Here is a 27,144-nt window from a genome sequence, read left to right on the forward strand (position 1 = left end):
GATCTTCATTCTTATTCTCCCTAGAGCATACCTCCATCCCTCCAGGGTCGTTTGCACCTGTTCCCTACTCTCACTACAGATCACAATGTCATCTGCAAACACCATAGTCCATGGGGACTCCTGTCTGATCTCGTCTGTCAACCTGTCCATCACCATTGCAAATAAAAAAGGGCTCCGAGCTGATCCTTGATGTAATCTTACCTCCACCTTAAATGCATCCGTCACTCCCACTGCAAACCTCACCGCTGTCACACTACTCTCGTACATATCCTGTACCACTCTTACATACTTCTCTGACACTCCTGACTTCCTCATACAATACCAGAACTCCTGTCTAGGCACCCTGTCATATGCTTTCCCTAAGCCTACAAAAACACAATGTAACTCATGATTATTATTGTGCTGGATTCAGTTCTTTACTAAGAAGGGCATCATAGTGGAGCAGTGGATAAAGTTGCCACCTCTGGCAATAGGGTTCTCTGGTTTGATTCTCAGCTGGAGTGCCTTCTATGCAGAGTTTGCATGTCATCCGTGTGTTCACATGGGTTTGCTCCAGGTGTTCTGGTTTCCTCCCACATTCCAAAGGTATGCAGTAGGTGGAATCTGCACTCTAAACTGGCCATAGGTGTGAATGCTGATGTGTATTTGGATACATGCATGTGTTTTGTATGGAAGAATGACTGCAGCAGGGCTAGCCTGCATGTCTGTGAGCAATGGCTCTAGATAATGGTCACTGTTGATGTGACACATTGGCCCCATGTACAAAATGGAAAAGGGGGTTGATGCTATTGTCAATTTGTCTATTCCCTTCTGTTTCTTTCTTTTTTCTGAAATGTGTATGCAGTTTTTCTGACTGCTGTGTAAATAACTACATGTACCACATCTGCTGTGTAACTGTGTTGTATATGTTGTTTGCCAGTTGGCCTGGGAGGTGGTTGAATAGTGTGTTGTACCAGTCCACTATGCTGGTAAACAAACACAAATAAGTCTGGTAAATGTAAAGGTGAAAGCATTTAATTTTATGTAAACTTTTGGTGGAGACTCCATTCATTCTTTTATATTATTTGTTTGTTTTCTCATACTTGAGGAGAGGAAAAAACTTCTTAGTAAACTATGTGCCACATTTGTAACAAGCTGCTTACTACATCTTAGTCCACATGCAAAGCACGTCATTGCTTCAGGCTTCACCACAAATGTATTACCATAATTTGTGTTTGATTGTGGCAGTCATACCCCTCAACCTGCAGACTTTGAAAATAGATGCAAAGGCCCTTGAAATGTAGGTACATCCAACCAAAAATCTATAACCTACTTAGCATTAAAGTTGAATACCAAATAGCACATAACTCCTTTCAATTCCAGTGGGAATTTGGGATAATACTCAGAAGCACATTTAAAAAAACAGAGATTGACAAAATGATAGAAAAATATAATCATATCATCAAAAAGACTGTGTCAAATCTATAGATTTTAGTGAACGGCATCAAAAAAATTCTAACACACAAGGTCATTTATTTTTGCTTCTGAAAAAGGGAGGTATAAGATGTGTGTCCACTTTCTTTGAATTATTGGTGCCACTAGTGTGTTGGTCATGTAGTGTGGTTATCTGTGTACTAGACAGCTTCACAAATCACATGTGATGAGGGGGATTCAGAAAAGTGCATGAAAGGGTAAATGAAGCCTGAAAATAGGGACATGCCTCCAAAAATAGGCACTTCATGTGCAGGTGTAAACCTGGTCTGAAAATATGTGCATTTCTCCAAAATAGGGGCATTTGAGAGGTCTGCATGCATTACTAACTGATTGCCATCTCATGCCCCATAAAACCTTGTACCATGAGTATCTGACCACTTCACCCTACCATAGTTATGTCTCTTTGTTTAAATTCCTGCAAAGTTATGTCTTTCACCATAAACATGCTTCAGACTAGCATTTGTACTTTCCACTTGTAGTAGGGTGTAAATAAAAGAATGTGGCCACAAATTAATTCCTGATCTCAAATTAGGCTGTAAATAGTTAATTTGTGTGTTTAACTGTTTTATTTAATAAGCATATTATATGACACATGGTATTAAGCTGTTTGTGATAATTGGTTCTGCATGGTTAACACATGGCACGTTACTGACAATTGAATGCAAGCAATGCCTGATAAGAGGCTGCTTTATTAGTGTTGTATAAACTTGTAATTATAAAATGGCTGCATCAGCAGGGAGTGTTGAAATAACAAGTGCACCATGCAGGTGCATTACACAGTATTTTGCAAGGATAATGTTAATAAAATATTTCCATTGCTCATAAAAAATTGCACCTTTTATCTTCTGTTAAGTTCCAAATTTCATTATGAAAACTTTCTCTAGGGGCCTATTGTACTCCGTTTATCAATTTAATCATATAATTTAATAAATGCAGTTTGTATTTCCAAAGATAAATAATGTTAATTAGCACTCATATCCATGAGAGAAATACCAAAGAGGAGCTACACCCCACTTTAACAAGCATTACTTGTTTTGCGAACTACTTGCTTTTTATGCCATTCCAAAAAAAAAAGTGAAACCTTAGCTGTAAATGACACTCAGAGGGACAGGCATCTGGGTCTCCTTTATCACTGTTACAAAACACATTTTGCTGCTGCTGATAGAAAAAAGTACCTCTAAAGCACTGCCTCAAACTCCTTCCACTCCAAGTAGTTTGATGCTCCTTTCAACAATGTGCTACTCATAGCAACCAGTTGCTTTGAGAAAATTACAGTTCTGTTTCATGGCAATTTCCTCTGCAATGCCCAGAGTGAGATCAAAGCATAAGATTTTCAAAGATTCTGGCTGTGTGACTGGCTTCACATACATTTCTTGTGAAACTCGCATGCAAGAGCATCAAGGCTCAAAAGCAGTCACGTTACCTTCATGTGGAACAACACCTCATACATTTCCCTATTGAGGCTTATAACTATTTATGTCTTGCCTGTATCCTCCCTCAGGCTGCATCTCCTTTCTCCAGGGGGGCCATACCAGTCATTCCTGGAGTAATTTGTGAAAACCCATCCTGTCATCTTGGTTTTGTTTAAAGTAAGACAGTGGGTTATACTGCTTAACATGTAGGGGAAGTTTATAAGGTTAGGGAGATGCTGGGTTATAAACCAGTCCCCCCACTGTTTTATTTATCCGTTGGTGTGGATTTAGGTCCCACGGTTCTAGTACTGGACTTAAGGCAATGCAGGAGGTTTAGATCTCTGGTGTCAAGGTAAGCGACACTCAAAAGTCTGTCAGACATTAAATAAGGGGATACAGTTTCCAGCCTCACTTGCTAGTTCAGGAATGTTAGGCCTGTGATCTTTTTTTGTTAAGAACCTTTGGGTCCTTCTAATTGATATATTTTTTCTTTTTTTATTTTACATTTGTTTACCGGGATAGTCCAACTGGATATATGTCCATTTTCAGCAGAGGCCGGGGGGGGGGGCTCCAGGTTATTAACTTACATTAGTTACAGATACAAATTTGACATAGTTTAAAGTCTTCAGTAAAATCAGGTTACATACATTTATAAATATGGTTGACAAATTAGAATAGGCAACCATTAGTTTCACACAGATGCAGATTTTTCTTGTAACGAGCTCTTGATAAGCAACTAAGTAAGATCATATGCATTTTAGAGACTACTTGACAGATGTAACTAGGCTAGGTATCCTAATCAGTGGGTGGGAGTTAGTCGGGCTTTGAAGAGGGACATTGCCAGTGCATTTGAAAGTATAGCTTGAGACTTTTTTTGAACTCGGTTAGAGAGGGTTTGAGAGTGAGTTCAACAGGTAGAGTGTTCCAAGTTTTGCCTACAGAATTAGCAAATAGAGAGTCATCAGCCACATTTTTGCTTTTGGATGTTTGAATCAGCAGCTTATTGGCAGAACAAAGTGACCTCAGGTTGCTGTAGGGGTTCATGATCTTGTTTAGTGCAGGTGTCTTATCAGGGTGGTTAAGAACTTTGTGGGTGATTATAAGTTGGTTATATTTGAGTAGACTAATCCTTTCAAGCCAACCTAGTTGAATTAAGTTGAGACAGTGGTGGGTCCTATAGGCCATACCTATAGCAAATCTAGCAATATGGTTGTAACAGCTAGCGAATTTGCTAAGAGTGGTTTTATTCAAGTTAGTGAATGGGGGGAGACATAGAGAAGGGTAGACAGTACGTGGGCGTGAGCAATAGAAATTCTCGTGACTGGAGTGAGGTAAGGATTGTTCCTATAGAGGGAGCCCAGTTTTTTGTTAATGGTTTTGACAGTTTGATTGACATGGGTATTGTATTTTAGGGTATTGTCAATTGTGACCCCTAGGAGTTTGGTGTGCACATCTAGGGATATCAGTGTGCCATTATTGGATTTTATAGTGAAGAATGGTGAGAAAGACTTGCAAGTAGGGGAAAATAAGCAGTTTAGTTTTGTTGGGGTTTAAATTAAACTGATGGTTTGCAAACCATTTTTCAACAATATTGAAAGTATTCTGTGTTAGTGTCATAAGATCAGCCAGGGAGGTGGCTGCACAGATTAAAGTGGAGTTGTCCACGTATTGAATGCAGGTAGCCTTGGGAGTGACTGTGGGTAGGTCATTGATAAAGACTGAGAAGAGAAGTGGTCCTAGTATGGAGTCTTGGGAAACACCTAGTGTGATGGGTAGATGGGTGGATAGTGTGTTCTGCCAAAGTACTGATTGTTGTCTTCTGGCCAAGTAAGATTGGAGCCATTTGATTGCACAGTTATTTAGTGAGAGTGTCCTTAGGGTGTGGATAAGTAATTGGTGGTTGACCATATCAAATACCTTGGAGAGATCTAAGAAGAGGGCTGAGGTAAGCTTGTTATTGTTTCAGTTGTGGTTAATGGAGTTAGAGAAGGATAGGAGGGCTGAGGTGGTGCTGTGGTTTGGCCTAAAGCCATGCTGAGAGTTGGCCAGTAGTTTATTCTGAGTGAGATAGAGCAAACGTTGCTTATGGACACATTTTTCTATTATTTTGGCCAGTGGTGACAGTATGGCTATTGGTCTATAGTTTGACAGTTCTAGTGAGTTACCTCCTTTATGGAGAGGAATAATGTGAGATTCCTTCCAGATAGAGGGGATGGTGGCTTCAGACAAGGTTCAGTTTATAATAATAGAGATACGGTATGCAATGGCATCTGCCACTTTTTGTAGATATTCTGGTGGAAGGAGGTTGGCTGCTAGATTAATTAATTAATTAGAGATCTGATGGTTGATGTAGATACAGGCTGGAAGTTAAAGGAGAGTGGGGTAATAGCTGAGGAAGAATCAGGGTTAGAGCAACAGGGAGCCAGTTGGCTAGCTAGTGATTGGATGGTCTCTGTAAAGAAACTGTTAAAGGCATTTGCTGTTTCCTCTGGGGATTTTAGGTTAAAAAGCTGATGGGGTAGGAGTGGAGGATTGCCCAGGGTGTAGCAGTTTGTTTATTCCTGCCCAAAACTTTTGAGGTTTGTTCTGATGTTTTTATTGAAGGTGGTGGTAGAAGTTTTTTTAACTAGCAATATAGATTTTTAGTATCATTCCTTAACTGTCGAAATTTAATTTGGTCAAGTGGGTCTTTTGAGAAACGCCATTTGTCCCATGCTTTATTTCTTGTTATGATTTTGGTTTTGGTTACTTTAGAGAGCCAGGGGGCAGTTTTTGTTTTTGCTCTAAGGGTGCAAACAGGAGCATGGAAATCTAGAATAGTAAGGAATCTGGAATTAAAGTAGGCTACAGCATTTTCCAGTGGAAGATGCTTTAGGATGGACCAATTGCATGCTTTGACTTCGTTCTGAAAATTAATGGTGTTGACATTCTTATTGTTTCTAATAGATTTATAGGTATTTTGGTGGAGCTTGTCTGCTTTATGCTTGATGATGTAAGTGAGTAAGTGGTCACTCATATCATCTGGGAGGGTACCAGAATTGTACAGGTATGGGTGGTTGTTGATAAGAATCCAGTCCAGGATACTATCTTTGTTATTGGGTTTGTTTGTTCTAGTGGGTGAGGATATGAGTTGTGTATAACCATGAAGGTGTACATAGGTTGTGGGTGATTCAGAGGAGCAGTTATTCCAATCAATATTAAAATCACCTAACACCATAGTTTCATGGGGGTATGTACTGGATAACCATTGTAGGAAGTCCTCTAGTGTGTTCGAATTATTACCTGGGGAGATATAAATGCAGACAATGAATATACATTTAATTTTGTTAAGTTGTAGTTTGGTAACGAGAGTTTCAGCTTTATTGAACAGGGGAGGTTATTGTGGGGCTAAAGTCACATCTAGTGTATTTTTACAGAGTACTGCTACTCTCCCACATTTCCTAGACGTACGATCTAGTCTAAGTATGTTGTACCCTGGTGGGATAACTTCATTGTCTTTAGTTCCCGGTTTTATCCAGGTTTCTGTAAGACATAGCACATCAGTTGAGTAGGCTGCTAAGAGGCCGTGGAGATTGTTGTTTAAACTCCTGATGTTTAGGTGACAGGTCAGGAGAGAGTTAGGGGGCCTTGTAGTCAGAAAATGTTGGAGGGGGTGATGGTCTGGGAGCTAGTATTTGTGGGTGGGGTAGAATCAGGGTTTGGGTGGATGTCTCCATCCCTTATCAGGTTGTATTGTATGGTAATTACTGGGTTTAGGGCTTTGTTAATTATTTTTTGAAAATATCTGGTTTTTGGGGAGATAAACCTTAGTCTGGTTAGTTGGAAGTTTTTAAGAGTGGAGAAGTCAGGTTTGTAGAGAGTTATGAGTTGGTCTGTTTTATTTGAAATTGGAGTAGTGATAGTTTGGGATATGGGGTGGTGAAAGCCTAGATAGGGCTGATTTTTGAAGGTGGTGAGAAGATATGGAAATAAAAGGATTTTCTGACAACTGTGCATTGTATGGCCACTGTCTACAGCCTTCATACCCCTTTTGAAGACCACTATTCACAAAGCCAGACAAGTCTAACACTATTCTTGATATTCTAGTTTATGTGGTCAGTTGTAATAAAGGCTTATAAGACTCCCTCTACAATCCATCCCTTCCCTGAACAATCAATAGCCTTCTTATCCAACAAAGAACATCAATCAGTATTTCTATCACTGTGTATTAGACTTTTATTTTATGTAACAAACACTTAAAACTTACAAGTGTGAATGTTTATGTAACATATAAAGAATTCTCCTTGATATCACAGATTTATCTTGTGTACAGAAGAGGCTTTTATAAAGCCATCAGGTAAACAACACTGATCTGACAAGTACTTTTCTAAATGCAGCAACTTTAAATTCTGAGACTCATAAGTCTGAGTCCTGGAATAGTAAGACTGTGTCCAAAAATTTTTTTACATGTAATAAGCCTGTGATTTTTGTGTCTTGGAATATTCCATTTTGTCCAAAGTATGGTGATCTTGGAATTAGTATGTATACAAGTAGTCATGGTGTGCTGGCTGCAGTCTCCCACATTGTGAGGTACAAGGGGCTTGTCCTCCCTCCAAAAAATATCACCTTTAAAGAAGAACTGTGGTTGTTAGCATTTTTCCTCTCCTTTAGTTACGGTGTTTTCCCCCTCTAATTCTGGGAATCAGAATTGTGGGTTTCCGACTTACAATAGGAAACACTTTTTCAAACATTTAATTTCCATCCTTAATTTATTTACTGATATTTTTACAATTGACATGCCCTTGATTCTATTTGCAGTTACACTTTTATTTGTAGAACTGTAGTTCATCAATTCAGAAATCATGGTTTGCACAAACTCAGAATGGATCCAAATGTTTGTATATGTATATATGTTCATATATATATATATATATATACAGAGAGAGAGAGAGAGGAAGAGAGAGTTACCCTGGTGACTACATCAGTTCAAATGTCAGCACACATAAACTCAGAAAGGATCTGAATGTGTTTATATGTATATATATATATATATATATATATATATATATATATATATATATATATATATATATATACATGCATACACACACACACACACACACACACACACACACATATATATATATATATATATATATATATATATATATATATATATATATATACATACATACATACATACATACAGAGAGAGAGAGTCACCCTGTTGACTTTATGCAAGTCCAAATGCTGTTACAAAAAGCACATTTTATATGTGCAATTTATTTCCTTAAAGGAACAAAACTGTAAGAAGTCCAGAATTATCACAGGTTCTGTTTCAAATTTTTGGGGTTTAGAAGACTTCCTGTGGTCCCTGAGATTCAGGTTGAAATATAGTTCTTCCACATATCGAAGCCAGCCAAGAGAAAATTGAAACAAAAGCAAAATTACTGTAGACCCACAGTCAGAATGATTCTAAACTGATACTTGGTGACCTTAGGAGGCTATATATGAAATCAAATGTTGTTTAGAATTCTATGATTCCAGTTTCACTGAACATTATAATTCAAAAGTAACTAAAAGGGAACATTTTGCAGATGGCCATTTTAGTTAGACACTCACTACAACTCATAATTATTTTCCTTTTGGCTTTACTGAGCTTGCTATTAGATGTATATAAGGCATAAATGGTATGAGGCAGAGCTCCCATGTGTGGTGTAAGGAGAAGCACGTGTGCTTCTTTCTCTTCCTGAATACTCTTACATTAGAACCATTAGCAATCAAAGGTAGTAAAAAAACACATAATGGTAGCTAGAAGAATTTTAGTCCTAACCATTTTGGAACTGTGTCTTTCCACTATTATTCACAAATGCAACCAGAAAAATCCATTTCTACCCATTGGCTTGTACTCTTTCCCCATCCTACCTTACATTTAAAATTTGCACAAATTTTTCCAAATACTACCCTCTACACCTTTAATAAATGTAAGCAACATTTCAGTAGTTACAGCTACGAAACAGTTGTTTTTAATTGAGCCAAGGCTATCTGTAAGTTTGTTACAGACATTTAGTTTAGATGGTTGTAAGAATATTCTCACCTCAGTAACCCATAATGCTTTTGAGAGGTACTTAGAAAAAATGCACTCAGTTGAGGAAAACATATGCCTGATTGACCATATCTTATAATTCTGTTAGTGTTAAAGTGATGATGTTCTTCATCCCACATTGCTGCAGTCCTAACACTTGGGTAGTCCGCTGTCCCTCGGTCGGCCCGAATATCAGAGTATAAGGCTGACGCGTCAGGGAGCATTTGACTGACATCAGAACGTCAGGGTACAAATGCGCATGACCCATATCCTCAGTCTTTATGGTCCGATGCAGAAGCAGTGTTGCAAGTGCCTTCGGCGTTCTGAAATTTTTCGAGTTTCAGACCGAAGTCAGAGTTGGTTAAATATTTTGTTTTTTCTTGCCTCAGTGGTTTACCGGATGTCAGAAAAAGTGAATAACTGTATTTCTTGTGGGAAACAGATACCGCATAGGGATTACCATAATTTGTGTATACCTTGTTTAGGACCTGAGCACGACGTAGTTGGATGCCGCTTTTGTGCTAGGTTTAATGGAGGTTGGATTGTGCTAGGTTGGTCTTTGGGAAGCGGTGTAATTACAAAATGCAAGGACAAGGCAGGTAAACCTAGGTTAGAGGAGTCGTCCGAACCGGATGTCAGTTCTTTAGGCGTCAGTGGAACCGGTGGTTCCGGCGGCCTCTCTGGAGTCCCAGGGAGAACCTTTGATTTTACAGGATGTGGCCTCCCAGGAGGCAGGGCAGGCTGCAGGGGCTTCTCAAGTAACTGTACTCCTCCCTTTCTAAGGGGTCTAGGCCTTCTCTTTCTGCTTCCAAGGCTTCTCCTAGAGGCAGGTCTAGTTTAGCTTCTGTGGGTGTCGCCCCAGTTCTTCAGGTGCTGTGCCCAAGAAGCACATGCTCAAAATGGCAGAGGATTTAATTACTTTAATTAGAGGCTCTATGCCCCCTCCTGACAAGAGGCCTAGGATGGAACCTGTGTTGGGGATTATGAGCACGCGGATGTGTCTGAGTCTTCTGAAGACTTGCAGGAGTATTTTCATTATTCTGATTCTGATGTGGATGATTCTACTCCTTCTGCTTCTCCTCCTGAGGATTTTTCTTTTTCAGAGACCCTTCACTCCATGAGAGAGCATTTTAAATGGGAAGGTCAGGATTTCTCTGATTCCAGGAAAAGGCTTAGGGAATTTTGTTTTACCCCAGCATAGGCCTTTAGCTATACCTCCTGTTTTGAATGTGGTGGAAGATGTGTTTGCAGAGGCTTCTCTTAATCCTGACTCTTTGCCTCCTGCTCCTGTTAAGCCAGATAGATATTACAGGGTGCCTGAAGCTAATAAGTATCTTTTTAAGAGTCCTAGAGCAGACCCAGAAACTGTTAGCCAGGGGCCTAAGGGTGTTAAGGCTTCTGTTGTCAAGAATCGGTTCCTGCAGATAAAGAGGCCAGGGCCTTGGATAGATGGGGAAAGAAAGTTTATACTTCTTCCACTTTAGCCATGAGAGCTTTGAATTGCCAGTTTCACATGTTGAAATATCAAAATTATCTCCTTTCTCAGTTGAAATCTAAGGTTGATGCTCTGGCGGAAGGTATTGACTGTAAAGAGTTACAAGATTTAGTGCATGTTTCTGAACAGGTGGGTAAGCATTCTTTGCAATGTGGTTTTGATGCTGTACAGGCCTCGTCTAGGGTGGCTGCCACTGGGTCAGTTCTTAGGCATGCCTGGCTGAGGGATCAAAATTTATCTGACCATGTGAAAACTAGAATTTTGGATGCCCCTTTGCAATCTGATATCCTGTTTGGTTCTCCTGTTGAGGCAGTTTTAAAGAAAATGGAAGACAAGGCTAAGTCTATGCAGACTGTTAAAGATTTTTTTGCAGGTTCAGCCTCCAAAGTTTAGTAGAAATTGGCCTACTAAAGGGTGGACGATCCTTCTTATGATTCCCAGTCTAGGGGTAGATCTAGACGTGGCAGGGGCAGAGGTCAGGGCTCTTTCAGGCCTAGAACAGGGAGTTCTCCTGCACAGTCTGCAAGTGAGGGCAGGGGTCAGTCCTTTCGTAAACAGACCCAATGACCTACCTTTTCAGCTGCCAGATTCTTCTGCAGCACCTTTGGGAGGAAGGTTGGCACTTTTCAAAGAAAATTGGAGTTTGATTACCCAAGACAAATGGGTACTGGATATCATACATCACGGTTACAGGTTTTATTTCCATACCTTGCCTCCTTTCAAAGGCATGCCAGACATTCCTCCTCAACAAAGAATAGAGGCTCACAAGCAAATTTCACTGTTACTCCAAATAGGGGCCATACAGCCGGTTCCTATGCCAGAAAGGGGCCTAGGATTTTATTCTCGCCTGTTCCTAGTCCCAAAGAAGGGGAACACGTGGAGACCAATTTTGGATTTATCTGTCCTCAATACTTATCTGGACATTCCCAAGTTCAAAATGTTGACGTTGCAGCAGCTTTTACCTCTGCTGGGCAAAAATCATTGGATGGTAACTTTGGATCTCAAGGAGGCTTACCTTCATGTTCCTATCAGACTAAAGTGCAGGAAGTATCTGCGAGCTGGGACTTCTCACTATCAGTTCTCTGCATTGCCCTTTGGCTTATCTACTGCCCAGAGTGTTCACGAAAGTTCTGGCTCCAGTGATAGCTTTCTTCAGGCTAAAAGGAATACAGATCTATCCTTATTTGGACGACTGCCTGATTCTGGCTCAAGGAAGGGAAGAGCTTCTTCATCATTTGGAATATGTGATAGCAGTGCTAAGATGCCTGGGGTATTCTGTGAACAAAATAAAGTCCAGTCTAGTACCCTCTCAAGACATGTGCTTTCTGGGTGTGAGACTGAATACAGCATCCCAGATGGCCTTTTTAACCCCGGACAAACAAAAGAATCTATCCCTTTACTTTCTTCAGCTATCTCATCAGTCCGGGCTGACTGCAAGGACAGTCCTTCAAGCCTTAGGGTTCATGGCATCTTGTATTCTGGTGCTTCCCAATGCCAAACTGCATATGAGGAAGCTACAATGGTATCTCAAAAATGTATGGACACAGCACTGCCAGGATCTGGACACTGTCATTCAAATAATTCCTTGCATTCAAAAGGAATTTTTATGGTGGGCTCAGGAATGTCACCTAAACAAGGGACTCGTCAGATTTTAACAACAGATGCCTCAGACATAGCTTGGGGAGCTCATCTAAATGGAAAGTGGATACAAGACAAGTGGCCTGCCAGACTACAACATCTACATATCAACATGAAGGAGATGTTAGCAGTCCAGTTTGCATTAATAGCTTTCAAGGATTTACTTCTTCCAGGGCAGGTGTTGATTCTAACAGACAACACAACTGTCATGTGGTACATCAACAAGCAGGGAACACATTCTTATCCTCTATGCAGGCAAGCAATGATTTTGTGGGAGACTGCTCTCAGTTTACAACTAACTCTTCAGGCAAGGTTTCTCGCGGGAGCACAGAACTCCTTAGCAGACGTGTTAAGCAGACAAATCATGGATCCCCACGAGTGGAAACTGGATCTTCATGTATTTCAGAAATTGACAGTGTCCTGGGGAACTCCAGACATAGATCTGTTCGCTTCTCCTCTAAACCACCAGCTGCCAAGGTTTTGCACAAAGTGGTTTCATCCCACAGCTTGGAAAGTGGATGCTCTTTCTTTCAGTTGGAAAAATCTTCATGTGTATGCCTTTCCACCTCTGCCTCCCTCCCAAAGGTACTTCTGAAGGTCAGACAGGACAAGCCAAGGATGATTTTGATAGCTCCAGATTGGCCTCGACAGCACTGGTACCCACTTCTGAGAAGTCAAGCCTCCATGACTTTGCCTTTGATTCCACATCTGTTGTCCCAGGAGGACAGTCATTTGATCAATGTCAAACTTCACTCTCTTCACCTAACAGCATGGCATATTCTGTTTTAAAACATAAAGGGTCTCAACTTCCACAACAAGTTTTGAATGTGATTTTGGAAGCCACAAGGCCTAGTACAAGGAAAGTGTACGCAGATAAATGGAAGAGATTTTTATTTTGGAGTGCAGCTAAGGATCTGGATGTTTCTGAGCCTGATTTAAGTGTGGCTCTGCAATACCTTACTGAGTTATTGGACAAAGGTTTGTCCTTCTCTTCTATTAAGATTCATGCTGCAGCAATTTTTGCTCACTATGATTGTGACCCTCCTTTGTTTTCTCATCCTTTGTTCAAGCAATTTCTTAGAGGGGCAAAGAATATAAGACCCCCACGAAGAGCTCCTACTCCTGCTTGGGATCTCAATTTTGTGTTGGAGAAACTCACTCTACAACCTTTTGAGCCTGCAGCTACTGCTGAGTTGAAATATTTGTCATGGAAAACTGCTTTTTTGTTGGCCATTACCTCTGCAAGAAGGGTTTCTGAATTGCAGGCCCTTATGGCAGTTGAGCCTTTCTTAATTTTCCACAAGGATAGGGTATCTTTACATACAAATCCTTCCTTTATGCCTAAAGTGGTTTCTAGTGTGGCTTTAAACCAAACTATTCATTTGCCTACTTTTTATGCAAATCCCCAAACTAAAGGGGAAAAGATTTTGCACACTTTAGATGTACACAGGCAGTTGATATTATTTGGACAGAACTAAATGGTTCAGACAATCTCAGCAGTTATTAGTTTCTTTTGCTTTGTGCTCTCAGGGCAAGCCCGTGTCAAAACAAACTATTTCTAAGTGGATTGGATTTTGCATTGCTTTCTGTTATTCCCATCATGGCAAAGAGATTCCAGCTGGGATTAGACCTCATTCCACTAGGGCTACTGCCACTTCAACAGCTTTTTGAGGGTGGCTACTAAGGATATTTTGGAGGCAGCCACTTGGAGTTCAGTGCATACCTTCTCTAGGCATTACCACCTTCCTTTGTACTCTAAATCCAGGGCTGGTTTTGCCACTGCTGTATTGCAGGGCATTTTGGCAGCTCCTGCTTCATTATAATTTAGCCATCCTCCCTTACCTCTGCTTTGGGATTCTACCCAAGTGTTAGGACTGCAGCAATGTGGGATGAGGAACATAGTACAGTTTTGTACCTACCATAAATGTAGATGTTCGAGGATCCACATTGCTGCTCTGCTGTTTGAGGTGGTTGTGTGGGTTGGGTTATCCATCTGAGGTATATGGTGTTTATTGTATATATTGTATATATTGTACATATTCTTGGTGTTAGGCTGATTGGTTGTTTAGCTGTTGCCTAGGGGTTTTGACCTTTTTCTTTAGGGTCTTCTGACATCTGGGGCAAGAAAAGACTGAGGATATGACGTCGGTCATGCGCATTTGTACCCTGACGTTCTGATGTCAGTCAAATGCGCCCTGACCGACGTCAGCCTTATACTCTGATATTTGGGCCGACCGAGGGACAGCGGACTACCCAAGTGTTAGGACTGCAGCAATGTGGATCCTCGAACATCTACATTTATGGTAGGTACAAAACTGTACTTTTCTAAAGCCCAACCCTTTTCAGCAATAATTTAAAATGACTATGAAAATGCTACCATTTTAGTTTGACCTTCTGTTTTACTAGCAATCATAATTTGTAGTTGCTTGAAATATGTTATTAAAATCGGGTGTTAAAGACTGTTCACATTTTCTGCCATATTACTTTAGGAGTTCTATGAGATAAATTTGAGGATTAACTGGAGCACACTAATTACAACAGTAAATAATTTTCCTTTGGAATGAATTATACTAAATCTTTGATTACTTATCTTAAATTACACTTATACTTGATAGGTTATAAATACATGAACACTGTTTTGTCAAACATGCAGATAAACAAAATAAAGAAATTAACAAATGAATGAAAAAGTATTACCTGTATTAATTAGCTCACAGCTGGTTTGCACCATGTCTCCAGATGTCGGGAGTCCTCCATATAGGTTCTCCATAGACTACGAAGAAAGGAAATAGAATGTTGTAAATACTTTATGAGTAATAATGATAATTGTAGAAAGCAAATAAACCTTTTAGTTGTAAAAATGAATAAATAAGATGAGCCCACTGAGACTGAAGCAAGCATTCACTTGAAGGATGAATGATCTGTGTTGAAATAGAAAAATGAGCGTTAGAAGGCCAGATGGAAGGAGAGAAACACGACACAGCTACAGCTTTAGACTTAAATGCTTCTGTTGGGGGTAGAGGTGAGAAAGTTTGGGGAAAGCTTTACTGCTGTCCTAATCACACATTGTACAGTGACTGTGCATGGTGGCAGCTGTATTCCTAGACTTAATAATTCAATAATGCTATCTTATACTACTTTTCTGAAATTTGTTGCTAACATGTCAGCTTCATTGTCAGTAGTTTTCTGACTGACAGAAAACAATGTGTTCAGTGAGATGATGATGCCTCATTAGGTGCATTTAGTATTCCTAGTGATGTACCACTGCAGACATATGTGGCTTCCTTCTTTTCACCATCTATAGGCACAATTTGAGCATCAGTGTAACTGTAAAACAAACCACCATAATAATCTGAACATTGCTGTAGGTATAGCAGCATTTATTTAGCATACTAAGTAATTTATTTATCACTTTTATGATCATCTCACTATTAACAAGACTTATTGAGAATAAAAGTACCTTGCAATTCTTCCCTTTATAAATACTAAAAACCAATTTACATGCACAATCCGCCTATCTGGACCTCTTCGAATCTATTAAGATTCAGCCCTTTACCGTGATCCTGGGTGACTTTAACTACCCAAACATAGACTGGAAGAACTACTCATGCTAGAACACAAATGCCCAGAGATTCCTCGATTTTGTCATCGCAAATGCTTTGGAACAACTAGTCGATACCCCCACAAGAGGTGATAATAACTTGTACTTGGTATTAACCAACATGAGTAACCACTGCAGCATTCCTGCATTATCCTCCCTGGTAAGATCTGACCATAAAGCGGTCACTTTCTAAGTCATCATCTCCCCCAACCCCCCTCTAGTTAGGGTCAAACAAAAAAACTTCTCCAAAACTGATTACAGATTCCTGAGGGATGATATAAACAGCTTCACAGCCCCCTCCCCCTCTCCAAGGAACTGGCACCAGTATACAAAACTATACCAAAGCACTTTACGAGCATTTATATAGGTGCATGGAATCAGGAATAGCCAATAGGACTAAATTATCCTCTGTAAGGAAGAGTAAACCTGTCTGGTGGACATCTGCAATAAATAAACTCTATAACAAAAGGAAAAAATTGCTGTCCAGGACCAAGAAGGAGCAGGTGCCCAATTGGAAGCAATCTCTCCTTACACTGACAAGCAAATAAGGCCACTAGTGAAATCCTCCAAAGCAAACTTTAAGTCCAAATTGGCCCCATCTACTAGAGACAATCATAAGGCCTTCTTCACATATGTCTGCAGTCTGAAAGGAAACACCCAGATCTGTTCAGAACTGGTGGTCAAGGGCACCAGATGTACAAATGCCGTAGATATAGCAAATTGGCTGGCTTATAGATTCAGTGAAAACTTCATCCCTCTCTCCCCCATCAGTAAATCAGGACATTCCCAGTACCTGCCCCCTTCCCCGTATATCTAGGGAAAAGGTCATCACTACTCTCTCAAAGGCAGAAAATACAATCTCCATGAGACCTGATAACATCCCAGGCTGCATGCCACATGAACTCAGGCAGGAACTTGCAGCACCATTAGGCACTCTATTTAACCAAAGTGTGAGTATCGGCTTTGTCCCAGCTGAGTGGAGGACAGCCACTGTCATCCCTTTGCACAAAGGTGGAGCATCCAGGAAATTATATATCCATCAGCCTAACTAGCCTGATCTGCAAGGCCATTGAATGGATTATCATGGACCTCATTAACAAGGACATTGGCGACCTCCAAACACTCGATCCTACACAGTTTGGCTTTGTAAAGAGGAGGTCAAGTCTGTTAAATTTGGTCAACTTCTTTGAGACAGTCACCAAAGCCATGGACAAGGGGAAGATGGTACACACCACCTGCCGTTACCTGGACAAAGCCTTTGACACTATTCTCCACTCAGGCATAATAGATAAACTCTCTCAGCTAGGCATCAATCCATATGTTACTAGATGGGTAGCTAACTGACAGAATGCACCTAGTCAAAATAGGGGAAGTCACTTCAAGCAGTAGACCTGTAATGAATGGCATACCTCAGGGTTTGGTCTTGGGGCCTCTGTTATTTGGGATGTACTTTTCTGAGGTGCAGGCCAAAACCAGTGGGCTATGGCTGACCAGGTTTTCAGATGACTGCAAGCTGGACACTGTTATCAATTCCCCTAGTAATGTGGATATCCTGCAAAAGGGTTTCACCCAAACAAATGACTGGTGCCAAGAAACATGGCCTCAAGCTGAATACCAAAAAATGCATCATCTTCCCCTTTGGGGAGAGTGATGTCCCCACAAATTATCACATTAATAACAATGTCTTAAGCACGCAATCAATTGTGAAGGATTTGGGCACCCAGGTTGACAGCAACCTGACTTTTGACCACCATGTTGCTTCCGTTGTACGAAAAGCTTTCTACATGGCCCACCTCATAAGTCAGGAGGGTATTTCATCCAGGGACAATGAGGCCATAACATCCCTGTATTCTTCCATTATAAGGTCTGTTATTAGTACAATGCCCTGTTTGGCATGTACCTCACAATGTACATGCAGCAGCTGGAGATCACAGAGGTTCCTCACCAGAAGAATCCAGAGCCTCAAAAATCTACCATACACAGATAGGCTAAAAGCCCTATCCCCCTTCTCAGTTTCATACAGACTCCTCAGGGGTGACCTCTGTCTGGCATACAAGGTGATCTCGGACCCTACCTTGATGGGACTGCTGCATATCCGAAAGTCAAGCTCCACTCTCGTAACCCACACGCGCTGCCTCAACCTGGTTTGTGATATCAGTAGGACTTTTTGGTGAGACAGATTTTTGTCCCAGAGATTCCCCCATCTGTGGAATAGACTCTCTCTCCTTATCAAGCACAGTACCTCTTTACCCCTCTTTATGATCAACCTGGATAACTGGATGGGAAACAGAAAATTCATCCTTGGGATTCAACCCGTGTCCCTGCTGGACAGGGTCATTGGGTGCTGACTTGTCCAAGCATGGGCTAAACTCTTGGATTGGCTTATAAGGGCCTCAGGGCCAATAGCCTAGCAACTTCCTATGATCCTGTGATAAATCACATGCCAAAATGTTCAATTAATATTTAAAAAAAATCAAAACTAAATATACACAAAAATGCACATAAATGTTAAATAAAAATCATTTAAGTTACTTTAAAACCTTTAATGTTTCTTTAATCTCTTATTAAAAAAAAAACACTTAATATTTATTGTTTCATTTAACCCAAGGTTATGATCGGCATGCAACCTAAGCTGACATTCAGTTTCTTTCATTTCTAACTTATTCTTGAAATCTCTCCTCTTAAATCTACTTGTAAGTTAACTATTATGCAAAAGCAATCTGTTATATTGTTGGCAAACCTCAGCTTGTTTAAATAAGGCATTTTTAATATTGCCTATTTTAATAGCATATGGTTGCTCTAGTAGTCATTCCAACATAAAAAGTCAGATATCCTGAACACTTAGCAGTATACGTAACTCCAAAAAATTTACAGTTTTACCTAGATGAAACACAATGTGTTTTATTAATATGTTCAAAAGTAATATCTTGTTCTTCTAATGTATATTTACAGGTATCACAACTCCCACACTTATAGTTATCTTTAGGTTTGTCAGTTTTAGGTAAATTGACTAAGGTATTATTTCCTTGTAGTATTTCTTTAATGCTTGTATTCTTCAGATATAAACATTTCAGCCTAGATCTGACAGTTGCACTTAAATATGTATTCCCCATAATTATTTTCCAGTTGCTGTTACTATGTTCCATAATGCCTGTAATATCTACAATCATGTTAAAGGAAAAAGCAAACCAATGTGGCTTAGGTACCACATTATTTACTGCCTATGCATAGGAAGAAAACACAAATAGCTCTTATTAAATATCTCATCAGCTCCTTTAAATAAAAAAAAAATCTTTTTAGGAACATCTCTTTTTAAACATTGTGATTATAAAATTAACCTCTTCTAAAACATCTTTACATCTAATAGTAAGTCTAGAGACCTTGATAAACTGTCCTGTAGGAATATTTTTCTTCATAAAGATGGGATGATTACTTCTGTAACAGAAATAATTAAAAATGTATCTTTTCTAAAGATTCTACTTTCAAAACAATGTTTAGTAACATCCAACTCAATAGTAATATCTAAAAAGCTTATTTTAAGTTTTACTTCCTCTAAGGTAAATACACTTTATTAATCCAGTGGACTTGTTTTACTGTTCTATACACATCTTACAGTCTTGTAATATGCCTTTAAAAATAAAAACAAAGCAAAAACAGAACAAATAATCAATAAACCTTTTGCAAAAAGAAAACGATTTACAATTGGGTAATATACTGACCTCCCACAATCCTAAAACACAATGTACAAATCCTGGTGCTATCAATAGTCCCATAGCCACCCATAAATCTGTTGATAGAACATATTATTAGAGATGAAAAAAATATTTTATAATACAAGTTCCAATATTGCACTATACAAATTCATTTTCTCTTTGGAAAACCTGTATACTGTATTAAAAACAATCTAATAAATTCTAACCCCCCCGGTGTTATACTGGTAAACATGGATTCAGCATCAATAGTGAATAACATAGTCTCTTCACATTCAATTTGATATTCCCTAAGTATATCTAAAAAAAATCTCAGGAGACTTTTGTATAAGATAACAACTTTTGAAAAAGTTGATTTAAACATGATATAAATATAAATATAAAGAAATTCCTTCAGTGATGAAACCCAAAGCCAAAACTATAGGTCTAAAATGTGTCTAATTAACTTGTGAATTTTAGGAATTCCAAACAAAACACCAATTTTAGAATTTTCCGTAGTCAAATAATCAAAGTGGTATCAATAACCATATTTACTACTAAATCATATACCACTTGGATACTTCACAAAAGAGTAAAAGAACATCTCTATGCTATTAAAATAGGCAATGTTAAAATGTTTTATTTAAACATACAGAGGTTTGTCAATATATATATATATTTTTATTTTTTTATCACTTACAATCAGATTTAAGAGGAGGGGATTTCAAGAATAAATTAGAAATTAAAGAAACTGAGTAGCACCTTAGGTTACAAGCCAACTGTAGCCCTGGGTTAAATGAAACATAATTTTTTAATACAAGGTTAAAAATATATTAAAAGGTTGGAATTAAACTTAAGTGTTTATTAAATACTTATGTGGTGCATTTTGTATGTATATTTAATTTTGATTGAATCTTGTAACGGGATTATCATATGACCTGTTTTTAGTGTTTATAAAAGAGAAGAATTGCAAGGTACTTTTATTCTGAAGAAGTCTTGGTAATATTGAGATGAAATCAATAAATAAATTACTTGGTATGCTAAGTAAATTCTGTTACACGAATGTCAACATTCAGAATTTTGTGGTAGTTTATTTTTATTTATTTATTTTTTTACACCACCCAGGGGAAACCTGTAACTGGCTTAGACTGATTCAGTATGTCAACAACTCCCCTCTTCTTCTGAAGCATCCTAACCTGACATCTCTACAGGCAGCTATGCAACTTGAATTTTCCAGTCTTGAATCCTGGTTAAATATTAGGATTAGTTTTGACTGTTAACAACGTGTGCATTCATTGGTAAAATAACCAAATCTGCTAATACTGATACACTTATAGTCAGATTTAGCTGTGATCTGTTATTGGAAACAATTCAGTCCTTTAAGTTCACTTAGGTATTGTATGATAATAAAACAAGGTGTGATCTGCATATTCAAACAAGTATAGAAAGCTGAGCTGCCTTATTTTGAACAAATTACTTTCTGCTCTAAGATCTAAATTAACAGTAGTTACTGGCCTTCTCTTATGGTTCCATTCTATTTTCCCATTTGCTTTCGTGCTGTTTGTCCAAATAACAGATAATCTGTCAGGAAACTGCTAAATTATTTTACCAGTTTTTATAGAGACAGAAACACTATTTTCAGAAAACTTGGCTGCCTTGAACTTGGTAACACTTTTAAAGACTATCATTGGATTCTGCTCTGTAATTTTCTTTATACCAATTTATATCCATCCATCACTGTTACCCTCAGGTGTATAAGCTGCTTAGGATCTTCAGATTATTTGACCCCCAACTTGCTGTTGATACTTCATAGCAAAACTAAATGCTCGACATGAATTGTTTTCTTTAGAAGACAGTACAACATGTAACAGTTTGCGTTTTAATACATATAACAGGGGGTCCATATTTTCCAGGATGATTAAATTCTTGTTGAATACATAAAATTACTGCACTCATTTATATCACATAAACTAACATGCAAACCTGGACCACAGTGATTCATTTTTACCTAATGCTGTTAGTTATTATATGAATTGATGAGATTTGATTTTTTTTACATAAATCTTTCCATTCCTTTCCTATACCCTCTGTATTATTCTTTTTCTTTACATCTCTGGTCTATTATCATTAATAGTTACTCAGGCTGTTTGAGCCCAAGGGTGCAGCTGTTACTCATCAGGCAACATTGATCCTGTTGTTTATTCTCAGTTATTAGCTGTATGTGCTGTAACTGGTGTCATAAATGGTTGTAAATCTAGTACGTCTCACTTGTTGGTCTTGCACTCTTTCCAATTTATTATTTTTATTCCACATTGTTTTTCTTCTGAGTAACTTTCCAGACTCTGTATAGTTTCTTTTATCACCTCAGTGGGAGGTTGGCATAATGGTTAAAGGGTTTACCTTACAAACACAAGGTGAAAGGTTTGATTCTAAGATGTTGTAATTGGCTAGGCTTAAACTGGCCCACATGGGTAGACTTTATTTAATGTGCTGTATATATATATATATATATATATATATATATATATATATATATATATATATATATATATATATAATTATCTGTATAAAATTTTAGTGTTTGTGCATTGACCTGGATTATGGCTGATACTACTATACAGATCAATTTACTTGTTTTCTAATACATAAACAAATCTTACTACACCCCCCTTTTATCAGTCGTTATCCTTTCTTTGTTTTCTTCCACCGCTGTTTCCTCTTTGGTATTTCTGTTACTGTCACTTACCGTTTTAGTTTTTAAAGTATTTAATCACTATTGGCTTTGGTTAACTAGTTTGAAAAAAGGCAATGATATGTACAGTATGCCATGTATGTATGTAGCTCATGCACTCAAGAGATATTTTCTACATCTGCTTTTTGTTTATGTATGTATATATGGTGCCTGTTTTGGTGAGGAATTTTATTTGTGGTGAAGATGGTCGGATTATGTTACATTCGAACTGCAGCATAATTCAATAAGTTACCTTTCTTTTTAGTTGTGTGACACTGGAGTTAGTTTAATTATATTTTGGAAGTATGGGGGCATAGCCCCTCATTGGGAGTGTGGGAATGAAGCCCACATGCTAAAGGAATGATTTTTAGGTTTGTTGGTGAATGCAAATATAACAATATTGTCCACATTTGTGATCAGTTTTAAATCATTTTTTGTTTAGTGTACCCTAGATTAGATTGTTCAGCCTTATCTATGATAATTTGTCATAATAAATACCCATATCCACTATCTGGTAGTCATACTGCATATACTGCCTGTATTACAGGCTGTTTAAGAAGGCAAATGCATACTGAACTTTGCCTTATCACTGTGACTTGTTCAGAAATTTTCTATCAGAGTCTCTAATGAATATTGGCCTGTTCCAGTTGGGCAATTTGATTATTAAAATAAAATAGGTGAATATGTGAGCATGTACTTGTTGTATCCCAGGCATACAAAAACATGCCATTGTAGGAACTGTGAGACCTAGCATGGCTGCCATGTTCTAGGGAAGATTAATGCCTTACAAGAAAATGAAGGAACCCCCCTGAATGTCATGGGATTGACTTCTTTCCACCACATATGATTCTTGCCCCTAATGAATGGAGGTCTCTAAGTGTAAGCAGTCACCAGATGACCAGCAAGTCTGACAAAACAAAAGAATGAAAAGGGAGGAAGGCAGTGCTCAGATATGAATAAATGCAGCCCAAACAAAATCGCTCAAAATGACTCCACAGAAGGATTCTCTTCTTCTTCTTCTTTCGGCTGCTCCCATCAGGGGTCGCCACAGCAGATAAACTATTTCCATTTATTCCTGTCTCTTGCATCTTGCTCTGTCACACCAACCACCTGCATGTCCTCTCTCACCACATCCATTAACCTTATCTTAGGCCTTCCTCTTTTCCTGTTACCGGGCAGCTTCATCCTTACCATCTTTTTCCCAATATACTCTGCATCCCTCCTCAGCCCATGTCCAAACCAATGTAATCTTTCCTCTCTGGCTTTGTCTCCAAACCTTCCAACCTGGGCTGACCCTCTAATATACTTATTCCTAATCCTGTCCATCCTCGTCACACCCAGTGCAAATCTTAACATCTTCAGCTCTGCCAGGTCAAGCTCTGACTCCTGCCTTTTTGTCAATGCCACTGTCTCCAACCCATGTAACATAGCTGGTCTCACTACCCGCTTGCAGACCTTCCCTTTCACTCTTACTGGTACTCGTCTGTCACAAATCACTCTTGACACTCTTCTCCACCCACTCCATCCTGCCTGTACTCTCTTCTTCACCTCTCTTCCACACTCACCATTACTCTGAACTGTTGATCCCAAGTACTTAAACTCATCCACCTTCACCACCTCTACTCCTTGCATCCTCACCATTCCTCTATCCTCCCTCTCATTCACACACATATATTCTGTCTTAGTCCTGCTGACTTCATTCCTCTTCTCTCTAGAGCATATCTCCACCTCTCCAAGGTCTCCTCCACCTGTTCCCTACTCTCACTACAGATCACAATGTCATCTGTAAACATCACAGTCCACGGGCCTCCTGTCTGATCTCATCTGTCAACCTGTCCATCACCTTTCCAAATAAGAAAGGGCTCAAAGTTGAACCTTGATGTAATCCCACCTCCACCTTAAACGCATCCGTCACTCTCACCGCAGACCTCACCACTGTCACACTACCCTCGTACATATCCTGTACCACTATTACATACTTCTCTGACACCCCCGACTTCCTCATAAATTTCACAACTCCTCTCTAGGCACCCTGTCATATGCTTTCTCTAAATCCACACAGACACAATGCAACTCCTTCTGACATTCTCTGTACTTCTCCATCAACACTCTCAAAGCAAACATTGCATCTGTAGTGCACTTTCCTGGCATGAAACCATGCTGCTGATCACTAATCATCACCTCCCTTCTTAACCTAGCTTCCACTACTTTTTCCCATAACTTCATGCTGTGACTGATCAGTTTAATCCCTCTGTAGTTACTACAGCTCTGCACATCACCCTTATTCTTAAAAATCGGTACAAAAACACTTTTTCTCCATTCCTCAGGCATCCTCTCACTTTCCAAGATTTCATTAAACAATCTAGTTAAAAACTCCACTGCCATTTCACCTAAACACCTCCATGCTTCCACAGGTATGTCATGTTGACCAACAGCCTTTCTGTTCTTCATCCTCTTCATAGCTATCCTTACTTCCTCCTTGCTAATCCACTGCACTTCATGATTCAATATCCGCAGATCATCCAACCTTCTCTCCCTCTCATTCTCTTCATTCATCAGCCCCTCAAAGTACTCTTTCCATCTGCTCAACACACTCTCCTTGCTTGTGGGTATGTTTCTCTCATTATCCTTTATCACCCTTACCTGCTGCACATCTTTACTAGCTCGGTCCCTCTGTCTAGCCAATCAGTACAGGTCCTTTTCTCCCTCCTTAGTGTCCAACCTTTTGTACAACTCTTCATACACCTTATCCTTAGCCTTCACCACCTCTCTCTTTGCCATGCACCTCATCTCCTTATACTCTTGTCTACTTTCTTCATCTCTCTGACAATCTCACTTCTTCTTCGTCAACCTCTTTCTCTGTATACTCTCCTGTACTTCTTCATTCCACCACCAGGTCTCCTTGTCCTCCTTCCTCTTTCCAGATGTCACACCAAGCACCTTTCTAGCCATCTCTCTTACTAGGTCTGCTGTAGTTACCCAGCTATTCGGTAACTCTTCACTTCCACCCAGTGCCTGTCTTAACTCTTCCCTGAACATCACCTCACAATTACCATTTTTCAATTTCCACCATTTGATCCTTGGTGCTACCCTCACACTCACCCTCCTCTTCTTGATCACCTATGTCATCCTACAAACCACCATCCTATACTGCCTAACTACACTTTCCCCTGCCACCACTTTACAGTCTCCAATCTCCTTCAGACTGGCCCTTCTACATAAGATATAATCCACCTGTGTGCATCTTCCTCCACTCTTGTATGTCACCCTATGCTCAGACAAAAATAAATAACAGAATAATCCATGGAACGAGGAACCATAAAACTTCTACTTTAATAAAATGAAAAACACACAGGGTCCACCCTTTTTGCAAAATCCACTACCATATGACCTTCTGCATTCCTTTGCTTAACACCATACCTACCCATCACTTCCTCATCCCCTCTGTTCCCTTCACCAACATGCTCATTGAAATCTGCTCCAATCACCAGTCTCTCACTTTTGGGTATAGTCATCACCACTTCATCCAACTCACTCCAAAATTTTTCTTTCTCATCCATCGCACACCCAACTTGTGGAGCATATGCACATTCATCATTACACCATCAATTTCCAGCTTCATAAACATCACGCTATCCGACACTCTTTTCACCTCCAAAACACTCTTAGCATACTGTTCCATTTCTCCATCCACACCATGATAAAACAATTTGAACCCACCTCCGATACACCTAGCCTTACTCCCCTTCCATCTGGTCTCTTGCACGCACAATATGCCAGCCTTCCTTCGGTCCATCATATCAGCTAGCTCTCTCCCTCTACCAGTCATATTGCCAACATTCAAAGTTCCAACCCTCACTATCACAATCCTAGCCTTTACCTGCCTTTGGCCATGCCTTCCGCCTCTTCTCCTCCTTCGGCCAACAGTAGCCCAATTTCCACCAGCACCCTGTTGGCCAACAGTACTGGTGGCGGTTGTTGTTAACCCGGGACTCAACCGATCCAGTATGTATATGTATACTTTTGTCTGTATGTATGATTTGGCAAAATTTTATACCAGATGCCCTTCCTGACGCAACCCTCCCCATTTATCCGGGCTTGGGACCGGCACAAAGAAATGCACTGGCTTGTGCATCCCCAGCATTCTCCATAGTAACATAATAAATAAATAAATAAAAATAAAAAGCCATGTAAATGCTTTCCTCTTGTAACATACTACACAGAACATTTCTGTAGTGTCATTTCAGGTGTTTGAGGGTTTGGTTATATTAGCACAGGTCTAGCATGGTTGATGCTTTTCATGAATAAATGCGTACCCCATACCCGTATAAAGTAACAGTTACTATAATTTTTTTCAAAATTAACAAATTTTGCTTTGTAATGTTTTAGTCTCCATATTTTCATGGATGAATTTACACTTCTTTCTGTCTATAAGGATATATCATGTAAGGGTTGCAATGACATATCTAAACTCAGTTGCCCTTTATGACTAATGCAGAACATTTTGTTTTCAAGTATTATATTCCATACAAGTCAGCAGAGTGTGTTATCTGTATTAGGTATCTGTAAGTATTGTCTATTCTTTTATAACATCAGCAATTAAGTGTAATAGAGCCATCACCTCTGGTACTGTTGTCTATGAATTTTCCTTTATATTATGCACACTAGTGCAATTTAGCATTCACATTGTATACATTTGATCATAGTTTATCCATTACAGCCATTTATTCCTTACATAATAAGAGTCCCTTATATAATTATGAAACAGTAAATAGAAGATACTTGAGTGGATATTTTATGTGTGGAATTTATGCATGGATGGAATTGTTTTTATGTTCCGTAAGAATAAGACATTTATGTATGGACTAACTAATGCTAGTGCTGTGGGTTTAAGGACCACTATTTTAATGAATTCAGGGTCACCCACCAGTAGGCACTAAGTGTTTTTGGTGATTGAACACCTACAACAGCACAATCACATTCTAAAATAAGCTGAATGTATACCAGTATTTTCCTGACCCAGTTCACTCCAATTTGAATT

General features: G+C 39.2%; 1 protein-coding gene across 3 annotated transcripts in view; it reads right to left on the reverse strand.

Annotated features, from left to right (window-relative positions):
- Positions 1–27,144, reverse strand: part of ARHGAP45 (Rho GTPase activating protein 45) — a 786,168-nt gene that overhangs the window by 303,827 nt on the left and 455,197 nt on the right. For all 3 annotated transcript variants that reach the window (XM_044053816.1, XM_044053817.1, XM_044053815.1), the window contains exon 6: positions 14,780–14,855. In XM_044053816.1, coding sequence (XP_043909751.1) covers positions 14,780–14,855 — 76 coding nt within the window. The remainder of the gene's footprint in view (positions 1–14,779; positions 14,856–27,144) is intronic.

The sequence above is a fragment of the Protopterus annectens genome, chromosome 13.part0, assembly GCF_019279795.1.
Source record: "Protopterus annectens isolate FY-2018-M chromosome 13.part0, PAN1.0, whole genome shotgun sequence".
NCBI lineage: Eukaryota > Metazoa > Chordata > Ceratodontiformes > Protopteridae > Protopterus > Protopterus annectens.